Consider the following 11,795-nt stretch of genomic DNA (forward strand, 5'->3'; position numbering starts at 1 on the left):
CACGGGATGATCTTCATTTTGACTGACCTTGGAGCCGGTGACAAGTCTGGCCCCCAGAGCATCGTAGCACAAGGCTGTGACGGCCGACTTGTGTCCGTTGAAGCAGACGTTGCTCTCGCCATTGAGCAGACTGAAGAGTCGCACGGCGCCGTCCTCGTAGCCCACGGCCACGTGGACGCCGTCCGGCGACGGCCGCAGGAAGGTCACCTCATGCTTCTGACCCGCCAGGATCAACACCTGGACAGGAAAAGGAGCAGAAAGTATTTATAAAAAAAAAATAATAATAATAATAATAATAATAAAAACGTATTTTCCCCTTCGTGTTTGAAATTTTCTACATATAAAGTTTATAGATGGCAACCTTCGCTAATTTCTCCCATCTCTAATGTGAAGTACATAAGATGACATTTTTTTTTGTCTTCTTTTCCTCACCTTCTCCGCTTTGCGGGTGTCCCAGACGAAGACGTGCTCGCACGCCGCCACAGCCACGTAGCGACCGCGCTCGCCGCCGCGTAGCGTGATGTAGCAGATGTTGGCTTTCTGGCTGCCGATAACGCCGAACACGGCGCCCGCCGCGTAGCGCAGGTACTGCTTGGTCAAGCCCATGTTGCACAGCCTCTAGACGGCGCTGTTCCCTGTGGAGACAGACCACAGAAGCAGTATTTTCAGGGGCTGAGACACTACCAGTCCAAATGACAGAAATGCAATATTTCACTATCAAACTATATTTGTTAGCAAAGAGGCAAAATTTGTCAACAGCAAGGCAATTGTTGATTACAAATATTAAGATCGGCCTAATTGACCACAAAAGTTGGCCAGAAAGTTTTTTGTTGTTGTTGTTATTGGACATCAAATACAATGCAAACAAATTAACATAATGTTACACACAAGTCGATTACAGAAAGGTAGTCGTTAGAAAATGGTAGGCTCCCACAGAAATGTCGCATTTAGCAATTGATCACAAACAGCAACATTTAGCCACAATAAAGGGACACAAAATGGCCAACTCAACTCAACTTTATTTATAAAGCGCTTTAAGAACAGGCATTACTGTATACAAAGTGCTGTACATGAAACATAAATCGGTTGTGCAAAATGTGCAGTAAAGAATTAAGGTAACAAAACAAGAACAAAGTAAACATTTTGAAGCGCGTATAAGTTTTTGTATGTATTATTAACGTATTTTTGAAACATTTTAGGTGAGTTACTGGTGGAAAAATAGCCCAGCAAATTCGTGGCTGTCGTTGCCACATAACTACCATTAATAGACCAGTTTTAAAACGTAACTCTTGTAAACAATGAATTGGATATAATAATGCATTTGCATTGTTTAAGTACAGTGCGATACACTAAGCTACATTTAGCCAGATACCGGCTGTTTAGAATTAAGTCGCCTCCCGAGCGGGCGGGGACAATTAGTTCACCAAACATGCACCCCTCTGCGTTTCTAACCCCGTCCGTGCGGCTAGCAACGTGCAACAAATCGCACCGCAACCAAACGCTTGTACCCACGTGTCGACGTTTCTGACTCGATAGAGCTCCTAAAGTTATACCCGCGTTGTCCATATGATTGTCTGTATTGCGGAGAAAGTTAACTTCCGAAGGTTTAATGAATGGCCTCAAGATTGAGGATAGTTTGCGGTCTTACCCCTGAAAAACGGTAGCAAGCTTGTTTCGTCCGGTGTTGTCGACTCGTGAGGGAACCGTTTCAGACTACACTAATCGATCACAGTCAGTCACAACGGTATTGTTGACGCTGACTCTCAGAGACTTTTTTTTTTTTTTTTTTTAATATATACATAATAAAATTTACCACAATATTCATTTCGTGACATGTCTTCTGAGCAACACACAAAGTAAATTTGAGTTTTAAACGTTGCGTTTGATAAATCATTGCGTGGATTCTATTACTTTTGTCTGGGGCCCAAAGAGACATTCTGGTGTTGCAGATTTTGACGACCGCAGGCAAACCTGTTTGGAAAAAATAAAAGACGTAATTCTAGTTAAAAAAAAAAAAAATACTGAAAATAATGGATATAAGATATTTAATAATTTAAATCCATCTATGGCAGAGTGGTCTCGGAAAATCAAACCCGGAAGTGTTTCATTTTTTTTCATTATTTTTTTAATCACTCATGGATTAGCTTAGCATCGGCTTCTCGTGTCGCTCCAAAGCCTTCTTTGTTTGTCTCTTTTTTTTTTTTTTAAACCAAAAAATGTCTTCGAAAGTCACCAATAAGGACCAGAATCTAGACGGACAGTCTGCCGAACGTAAGGTGGAGCTAAACAAACAGGTACTACACCTTCCTGGTCAAGCACAGCAGGCTAATAATAAATATAGTATCCAAATAAACATTACAGTTGATCAAGATTAAAATAATTGTACATTCAGTCAAGTGGCATATGTTTACATACTACAGGTGTTTATAAATATAGCCCACGTGACTCATTTTAGTGGTAGTTTCAACCAAGACACAAAAGTGTGACGACAACAAACGGTTATATTTGGCCCCCAAAATGCGTTAATTGCAATTGTTTGCCACAAGTTCAGTTTGTCCACAAAACATTTTTGGGACTAGAATGTAGTCATTTCCTCTATATAAATTACAAGTGAAAGGTATTTATGTACGTGTATGTATTTTAACTTTAGATCAAGGAGCAAACGGTGACTGTGGAGGAGCTGTCCAATTTGAAGAAAGACAGAGTGAGTCTGACTAAATGAATATATTACATTCAGTCGTGACTGAGATAACTGTTTTGCTTTTAGAAAGTGTATGTCCAACAGAGGAACAGCAACATATTGTTCTTGGCGGACAGAGGACAGACTTTGAGTTCATGCAAGCGTAAGTTCATCCACAAGATGTACTTTTTTTTTTTTTTTGACAATATAAAACAGTTCCCATTGGCATAATGCGTGTGGCCTGTGTTCCTCAAAATTGACAGTTATACAAGCAGGTCTGCACGGTCAAAACATGTACCCGTTAAATGTTTGTCAAATTTAAATAGAGCACTTAACAGATTTGTCTTGTCCACAGAGAAGCTCGACAGCCTGACGAAGGAGTTGCAGGACATATGAAGAAGCCATGTGTGGCATATTTTGTCTCGCGAGTCCAGCGTCCTCTCCTTTCACATGCGACCAAGCCATCCATGAACATTTAAAAAGGAGAGGCCCCAACGCCAGCAAGGAATTCACCATCACGGCCTCGGATCCTCCTTATCGGTGCTTGTTCTCGGCCCACGTTCTCCACATGAGGGGCCTCCTCACGAGTCAGCCGCTCCAGGACCCCGCCGGCAACATCCTGCTGTGGAACGGGGAGGTCTTCGGCGGTTTAGAAGTCCTCCCGACTGAGAACGACACGGCAGTTGTCCTGAGGCATTTGTCGTCTTGTAGCAGCCAGGCGGATTTTTTGTCTGTCCTGTCCGCCATCCGAGGTCCCTGGGGGTTCGTGTACTACCAAACGAGCAGGGACTGCCTGTGGTTTGGGAGGGATTACTTTGGGAGGAGGAGTTTGCTGTGGAAGTATGAGCAAACACTGAAGGCCTTGACACTTAGCTCTGTGGGAGCCGGCCCTTACGGACCTGATCAGTCTGACCATTGTAGACCTGATCGGTCCAGCATTTGTGGACCTGGTCAGTCCATCCCTTGCGAATCTGGCTCGTGTGTACGTAGTGATTTCATCCCATGTGAACCGAGCCCTTGTAGACTTCGTCAGTCTGACCCTTGTCAACCTGCTCAGTCTACCATTTGTGGATCTGGTCAGTCCATCCCTTGCGAATCTGGCTCATGTGAACCAAGCCCTTGTAGACCTTATCAGTCCAGCATTTGTGGAGCTGGTCAGTCCATCCCTTGCGAATCTGGGTCTTGTGTATGTGGCGATTTCATCCCATGTGAACCGAGCTCTTGTAGACCTGAACAGTCTGACCCCTGGAGACCTGCTCAGTCCAGCATTTGTGGATCTGGCCAGTCTGGCCCCTGTGGAACCGATCCGTCTGCCACTTGTCAGTCTGACTCTCTTCGATCCGAGTCCAACACATGTGGACCTTGTCTGTCCAGTCCTTGTGACCGAGGATCATGCGTGTGGCAGGAGGTTCCTGCTGTCGGCGTGTACAGAATCGATCTGAAGTCATTTGTAGAATCGGAATCGCCGACGATAGAGCTTTATCCCTGGTCTCAGGTTGGCGATGATCTGAAGACTGCACAACTTCCTGGCCCGGGCAGCTGCATCATAATGAAGAACCCCCTGTACCTGCTTAGATCACCTGTCTGTCCTCTGAATATGACACTGATCGAACACCACGGAAATCCAGAGTCCATCGTGGAGGACCTGGAAGAGCTTCTGGACAAAATCAAAAAGGAGGAAGAGGTGAAAGGTCTGATCGATGTTCTCAGCGAGGCTGTCCGGAGACGCGTTCAGTCTTTACCCGACGATCCGCAGGCCAGCGACGACTGTTCCCGGATCGCCATCCTTTTCTCCGGCGGGATTGACTCCATGATTCTGGCCGTCCTGGCTCACCGTCACGTACCTAATCGTCAATCGATCGATCTACTCAATGTGGCGTTTCAACACCAGGAGGCGCCGAAAGAGGCTGCCAAGCGACAAAAACCCGGTCGGAGTACGCCCGAAAGCCAAATGCGCAACCCCTTCAATGTCCCCGACCGAATCACAGGCAAATCGGGCCTTAAGGAACTACAAGCCTTAGCGCCAGAGAGGCGATGGAACTTTGTGGAAGTGAACGTAACGCGGGAGGAACTGCAACAAATGCGGCGTGAACGCATCCGTCACTTGGTGCACCCGCTGGACACCGTACTGGACGACAGCATCGGGTGCGCCGTGTGGTTCGCGGCAAGAGGCGAGGGCTTCCTGACCCGGGACAACCACCGCAACGGCTTCACGTCTTCGGCCAAGGTACTACTACAGTAGGGACTAAAACTGTAGACTGCCTTCACAGAACCAGATAGTAATTCTAAGCCTCCATGCAGGTCCTTCTGACGGGAATCGGAGCCGACGAGCAGCTGGCAGGTTATGCCAGACACCGAGTGAAGTTCAAGACCTCCGGACACCAGGGACTTGTCCAGGAAATCGCCATGGAGCTGGACAGGATCTCCTCCAGGAACTTGGGAAGGGATGACAGAGTGATTGCAGACCACGGCAAAGAGGCCAGGTTAGCAGTCTTTAAAACGTTGCTTCCTTTGCAGGCCTGGCCCGTTCAACTATTAGAAAGCCGGTTCGTTTGACACTTGTGGACAGACCAGATCCACTCATGCCAGACTGACCTGAAATGCTGACCAAGTCCACATGGTGCAAGTGGCGTTTGTGAATCTGGTCAAGATAGACCGATATGTTTTGTTTTTTTTAGGGCCAATACTGATTATTAGCGGTCAAGGAGTCCGATAACAGATATTTGAAGCCGATATTCGTTTTCAGTAAAAAGGGGGGTGGGGTAATATTGGTGTCATTTTTTTTTTTTTTTAACATTCACTTCCAACTATTTTCACCGAAGCAACCTCCTTCGCTCCCGGCTGTTTTACTGGATTTAGACTGATATTGCAAGACCCGCAGAATAATCTTCTATTGTTATAAAAACATGGAACCTACCAAAAGAAAGATTAGTCTCTTCTTTCATCAGGAAAAAAAGTATATTTCTATCTGTTTCCATTTTTGCAGCAATTTGCATTCGAATATAGCTACGTTTCATTAACATTCACATTCTTGGTGTAAACACTGTCAAAAAGAGCTTGTTGCAACATGGCCCTGGTTGACCTCTTATACCCTACTGTCACCTGGTGGCCGTTTGCGTAATTACTACCATTGCTTCACCCGTTAGCTGCAGTTCAGAGGCTGCATCAAATCCTGTATGCTCTGGCTTAAAAACAAACAAACAAAAAACACATAAAAACGTATAAATACATCTTTGGAACACTTGAAGTATTTAAAATGGAATGTATTTATACGTTTTTGGGAGCAAATGAGTTAAAATACAAATGCCAATTTTGACTGTAGTAATGCCTTAAAGCATGTTTATGGAACATTTTTTCAGACTTAGCAAAATGTAGACTTTTTTTTTTTTTTTAATCTTAGACGATTGACATCGTTTTAAATTTATCAGGACTTAAAAAAGTTAAATGGAAACTTAAGCAAGTAAATACCATCACTTTCCATAGTTTTTCTCTATAGTAAATACCCCCCCCCCCCCCCCCACTCCCCCAAATTTAAAAATTCTTCAAATCATAAAACTTTCACATTTCTTTGTTTTAATGTCAAAAAAAGGGTTATCAGGTTCAGTAGCATGTCTTACAAAGCTAACTGAAAATGTCAATTAATAGCTTCCTGAGATTAAATTGGTTTTAGATTTACCTTATATTCGTGGTCAAGATGCCCAAAATCGGCGCCAATAATAGGACTGGCCTGGCCGATTTATCGGTCTAGACTGACCTGAAATGCTGACCGGGTTCACAAAGGCTGAATTTGTGAGAACCTGCTCAGTCCAACCCTTTCGGACCTTCCGTTACCATGGCAACCGGTAGCTGGGCTAGCCTAATGTGGGTAAAAACAAGTCCAGAAAGTGTAAAAGTACGAGTATTTTATTTTATTTTTTTTTGTGCACGTAATTTGTTGGTCATGCTGATTTTGGAAGTGGTGTCAAATGTTTTGCGAATTGTTTTTTTTCTGCGCTCAGGTTCCCGTACTTGGACGAGAGTGTGGTGAGCTACCTGAACCGTCTGTCCATGCGAGACAAGGCCGACCTGTCGCTGCCTCGCGGTGCGGGCGACAAGCTGCTGCTGAGGCTGGCCGCCCGCCGGCTGGGCCTCGGCCCGTCCGCCGTCCGGCCCAAGAGGGCCATGCAGTTCGGCTCGCGCATCGCCAAGATGGAGGACGGCCGCGAGAAGGCGGCGGACCGCTGCGGCAGGCTGCTCGCCCGCTAGGCCAAAATATGGAATTGCTTGCACCATGTCCGCTGGATCCAGTTGGGAAATAAAAATCGGAAAAAATGCCGGCTTGGTCTACATCATGTACGTGTGCGCGTGAAGGAGTTTGTCTTTGAAAAAGCGGTCGCAGTCCACGTACGACTGCAAGTTGCCCACGTCGAAACGACCGCCGATCTCGTGGACGTAGACGGGTTTTCTGAAAGAACAAACACCACATTCAGAAAAGAAAACATTAGTAAATATAAAATCATAAATTGTTACTTTTTTAAATTGAATAGAAACAATATGTATTGTTATTTATTAGGAATGCTTCATTTATGTGATTTGGTAAGATGGTTTATTTCCTCGGGTAAAACCATGAAATTCACATTTCTATTTAATTAACAAATATGAATAAGTAGAACTGTGAATAATTAACGCATATGCCACGTCCACAAAGCTGTTCAAGCAAGCCTATATGCTCTTGAGTTGTAGCTGACATCCAGGAGCAATATTTTTTATTTTTATGAAAATGCGTTCCACAATGGATAATCTTGTATAACAAAGGTAAAATCTTATATTAATTATTAAATATGATCAATTTCATTAAATATTTTTAATTGGTTAAGGTAAAAGCTTATATTAATTATTAAATATCATGGATTTCATGAAATATTTGTGTTAATTGGTTAAGGTAAAAACATTAAATATGATGGATTTCATGAAATATTTTTGTTAATTGGGTAGGGAATAAGCTTATATAATTATTAAATATGATCAATTTCATTAAATATTTTTAATTGGTTAAGGTTAAGGTAAAAGCTTATATTAATAATTAAATATGATCAATTTAATTAAATATCTTTGTTAATTGGTTAAGGTAAAAGCTTGTATTAATTATTAAATATGATCGATTTCATTAAAAAAGCTTAAAAAGCTAATTTGGGTGCCTTGAATGGTGTTATAGAAATCTACGATATTATAAATATTTATTTAAAAGATTTAATACAAATTATCATGAAAATTTTTTAGAAGCGTCCTCAGGTCCCTTTTCTACAAATCTTGCGCGTTATTAATATAATTAAAGCTCCATTTATAATGAAAATGAATTAAAATTATTGTCAATTATACTCAATTGTTAAATATGAAAAGCATCCTTGGGTCCCATAAAGGGAATAATATAAATGTAATGCACGATATTATTTATTAAATTCAAAGTGTGTTGTTTTGTTTACCTGAGAATGAGCCAAGCCACAAAATTCCCCGGGGCGTCTTTTTCCTGTATGGCAGCATCCTGGCATTGATGCAAATATTCATTCTAATAATCATATTTGGGCACAACGTGGATGATGATCAGCATTATACCTTTTTTTCCAGGAGAAAGTTGTCCAAGAGAGGGAGACTCTTCTTGGACAACACGTAGAAACAAGGACACTGGGTGAGGGGAAAAACAACAACAACAACAACACATTTTCAACTCCAATACACAAAACAGGATGTTTCCAAATAATATAGCGCCCAATTTTGGCGTGAACGTACCGCACGTCTTGATGCGGTCTCTGATGGCAACGGTTTCTCCTTCATGCACACGGCTCGAAGATCATCATCAACTTCCACGATTCCATATTTGGCAGTTTCTGCAACATAAACGAAAAAAAAAAAAAAAGTTGATAGAAATGGAGGCAAGCAAACTGTCACATCTTTTCTCACCGTCATCCCTGCACTGGTACGTCAGCACCAAGTTGTTGTCCTCGCATGCCGCTTGGAGTTCACAAAACCTGGACTGGATCCCAGCCAGGCTGAAGTCCTCTTTGAAGAGCGTGTCACTAATTAGTAGGGATGTAACGATATCCAAACGTCACAATACGATAATTATCACAATATTGTGGGGAGGTTGACGATGTTTTAAGTGTCCCAAAGACGTATTTATACGTGTTTTTGTTTTTTTGTTTTATATGCTAGAGCATACAGAAGGCTTTGATGCAGCCTCTCAACTGCAAAGGAACGGTTGAAGAAATGGTAGTTATTACACAAAATGCCAGCAGGTGGCAGCAGAGTATAAAAGATCAACCAGGTATTCTAATGCTAACAGAAATATACTTTTTTTTCCTGATTAAAGAAAAGACTTGAATCTTTCTCTTGATAGGTTCCACATTTTTATATCAATAGAACATAATATTCTGTGTGCGCTCACCCTCCGATTACGAGGACGTGATCCTGGATGTGGAAGTGCTTCACCGCCAGCTGGAGGCAGGCCACAGCGCCCAGACGATCCTGTAGGGAGTTCCAAAGAAAAAAAAACAAACAACAACATCGGGGGTATCCTGTTTTTCTGACTAATTTTTTTGGGGAGCTTTGTTTCTTTTTTGTTTTTTTGAGTAATTTGTTGTTGTTTTTGTTCTTTTCTTTAATAGATTTTTTCGGTTTCGCTGAATATTTTTTTTCTGTCATAAAAAAAAATATTCAGAAAAACAGGGGAAAAAAATATTCTGAAAAACAGAAGAAAAAAATATTTAAAAAAAAAACAAAAACAAAAAAAAACAGAAAAAAAATATATTAACAAAAACTGAAAAAAATAAATAAACTCCAAAAAAAGAGCACCAACTTCTGTTTTTCGGAGTACGCTTTATTTTTATTTATTTATTTATTTTTTACCTCTGAACTCCAAGTGACTTGTTGCAGACCACTGATCTGTATATATGACTGGATAGCCGCACTGGGTGGCCATCTTGCTCCTCCCGCCCCACGAGCAGACAGAGTTCGTATAAGGCTGGAGGCGGGGTGGGAGGTGTGTGCCGTTTTGTTTTTCCCCTGTTAAAAAATAGTGACCACCCCGGCACAGACCCGCCCCACCCCGCCTCCGGCTTATACTAACTGCCTATGAGCTGTATATGTTTCATCTGTTTATACTGTAGTCTGCTCGCGACGTGAGAGTAACAAGATGGCCGCCCTGTAACTTCAATGGCTTGCACTGGCGTGTATGGGCTATCAGCTATCCAGTCATATATACAGGTTAGTGGTGTGCAACAAGTCACTTGGAGTTCAGAGGGTAATAAATAAATAAATAAATAAATAAATAAATAAATAAATAAATAAATAAATAGTAATCCGAAAAACAGAAGTTGGTGCTGTTTAAAAAAAAAAAAAAAATCTGTTTTTTGGAATAATGTTTTTCCCCGTTTTTCTGAGTAATATTTCCTCCTGTTTTTCTGAATATTTTTTCCCCTGTTTTTCAGAATATTTTTTTATGACTGAAAAAAATATTCAATAAAACCGAAAAAAATATAGATTCAGAAAAACAGATTTTTTTTATTACTCAAAAAAACAAAGCTCCCCAAAAAAATTGTCAGAAAAACATTTTTATTTTGTTTCAAGTAAATGCAACACGCTTCCTTAAAAAAATAAATAAAATAAATAAATTAAATAACGATAATAATAATAATAATAATAACAATTTTCACATGTTAATTTGGACTTGGACCACTGTTGAACTGTACGATATATATATATATATATATATATATATATATATATATATATATATATATATATATTTTTTTTTTTTTTTATTTATTTATTTATTTTTTTAAATCCAAGTTTGTTTCTTTTGAGTCAGGCATACTGACAAAGATCCAACTTTTCAAACCAACATGATGGCAGAATCAGTTATGGCCAGATAGGTCATTAAAACCCAAATTATTCGAGTTTTCATAAATAAATATGTAAATAATTTCTGTAAAAACAACAACAACAACAACAGATATCCAGAAGAAGTCATTGCCGAATGAATCACCCACAATATAAAAGCACCACATTTCACTGCAGTCATAAAACTTTAAATGACTCAAAATGACAATATTTTTTTCCAAAAAAAACAAACAAAAGTGACAGGCATAAAAACGTGGCGAGTGGTGAGTGACTTTTGTGGGGTAATTGCCTCCAGCGCAGATTTATTTTATTTTTTTAACTCGCTTTCGTCTTCATTAAAAACAAGTCATATTTTCCATATGTATCCTGTTGTCGGATGTAAACTAAATGAACAAATGATATTTACTTCATTGCTTGTGGTCTGGTCGCAGACAATGTTGATGTTTGGGAAATGCGCGGCCCATTCTTCAAAGGCAGACAGGAAAAGAGCGTTGGTCTGTGTCAAGACAAGAGAAGTCGACATTTTTTATTTTTTTAACGCCACTTCCATGAAAACGTCCAAACTTGAAGAGAAAGTCGGACAGCGGCCGCAATCTCTCATGTGAGCAAAGTCCATTTCCGTTGTACTCACCACGACGTAGACGTCGTCAACCCCGTTGGAGGCAGCCAGTGCTCGGATCCAGTGGCTGAGGAGCGCGCGGTTCCCGACCGGCAGCAGTGGCTTGGCGACGCCGACCAGGTGAGCGAAGCGCCCGCTGCGGTCGGCCGCCACGTCCCGCTGGAGCCTGGTTCCGTAGCCGGCGGCCAGGATCACCGCCTTCATCGGTGCACTGCAGTACTATGACAGTACAGTAGTATTGCTTCCGGCTTATTTAAAAAAAAAAAAAAAAAAAGTAATCAAGTTGACTGTTTAGTAGTAGAATCCATCCGGATCCGTGTTGACAGTTATGTCAAGGCACGATCTGTGACACGCATGCGCAGAAACGGGGCATCTTGGATCGCTAACTACGGCAACACACTAGATCAAAATAGCTTTTGTATGCCTGCCCGATAGTCCGTAGTCCGCGTTCGTATAATGATGCATGAAGGAAAGGGGAGAGAGAAAAAAAAAAAAAAAAATACTTACATTGATGAAATTTAAAGTAACTCACTAACGTCTAATCTTATACGTTTTGAAGGTAAACCTTTTGCTTTTGACGACATTCCATTTCCATTTCGACAAAATATAATAAAAAAAAAT

The 11,795-nt window shown here is 41.2% G+C and overlaps 4 protein-coding genes across 7 annotated transcripts in view; 2 read left to right on the plus strand and 2 right to left on the minus strand.

Moving 5' to 3' along the window:
• The window catches only part of wdr3 (WD repeat domain 3), a 20,924-nt gene extending 19,149 nt beyond the window's left edge, over positions 1 to 1,775 (minus strand). The window contains exons 1-3 of one of the 3 annotated variants that reach the window (XM_077536110.1): positions 1,649 to 1,775; positions 433 to 635; positions 28 to 237 (exon numbers count right to left, since the gene is read on the minus strand). In XM_077536110.1, coding sequence (XP_077392236.1) covers positions 28 to 237; positions 433 to 606 — 384 coding nt within the window. In that variant the 5' untranslated portion in view covers positions 607 to 635; positions 1,649 to 1,775. The other 2 variants (XM_077536111.1, XM_077536112.1) reach the window with 2 other exon arrangements.
• Positions 1,534 to 3,185, plus strand: asdurf (ASNSD1 upstream open reading frame). Its single transcript, XM_077536117.1, has 4 exons — positions 1,534 to 2,294; positions 2,651 to 2,704; positions 2,768 to 2,843; positions 3,036 to 3,185. The coding sequence occupies exons 1-4, from the start codon at positions 2,217 to 2,219 to the stop codon at positions 3,074 to 3,076; spliced, it is 249 nt and encodes an 82-aa protein (XP_077392243.1). The 5' UTR covers positions 1,534 to 2,216; the 3' UTR covers positions 3,077 to 3,185.
• asnsd1 (asparagine synthetase domain containing 1) lies at positions 3,084 to 6,995 on the plus strand. The gene is made up of 3 exons (XM_077536114.1): positions 3,084 to 4,907; positions 4,982 to 5,163; positions 6,679 to 6,995. Exons 1-3 carry the CDS (start codon positions 3,084 to 3,086, stop codon positions 6,923 to 6,925), a joined length of 2,253 nt encoding a protein of 750 aa, XP_077392240.1. The 3' UTR covers positions 6,926 to 6,995.
• On the minus strand, positions 6,568 to 11,544 carry LOC144030130 (glucose-1-phosphate adenylyltransferase). Of its 2 annotated transcripts, none has more exons than XM_077536115.1 (8): positions 11,187 to 11,544; positions 10,962 to 11,051; positions 9,102 to 9,193; positions 8,618 to 8,733; positions 8,447 to 8,544; positions 8,273 to 8,341; positions 8,143 to 8,201; positions 6,568 to 7,124 (listed from the first exon to the last, which is right to left on the minus strand). In XM_077536115.1, exons 1-8 carry the CDS (start codon positions 11,376 to 11,378, stop codon positions 7,004 to 7,006), a joined length of 837 nt encoding a protein of 278 aa, XP_077392241.1. In that variant the 5' UTR covers positions 11,379 to 11,544; the 3' UTR covers positions 6,568 to 7,003. The 2 variants fall into 2 exon arrangements, with proteins under 2 accessions (XP_077392241.1, XP_077392242.1); XM_077536116.1 differs by having other exon boundaries at positions 9,102 to 9,181; positions 11,187 to 11,542.
• Positions 11,545 to 11,795: the final 251 nt, after the last annotated feature.

The sequence above is a fragment of the Festucalex cinctus genome, chromosome 11 (assembly GCF_051991245.1).
Source record: "Festucalex cinctus isolate MCC-2025b chromosome 11, RoL_Fcin_1.0, whole genome shotgun sequence".
In the NCBI taxonomy this organism is placed as follows: domain Eukaryota; kingdom Metazoa; phylum Chordata; class Actinopteri; order Syngnathiformes; family Syngnathidae; genus Festucalex; species Festucalex cinctus.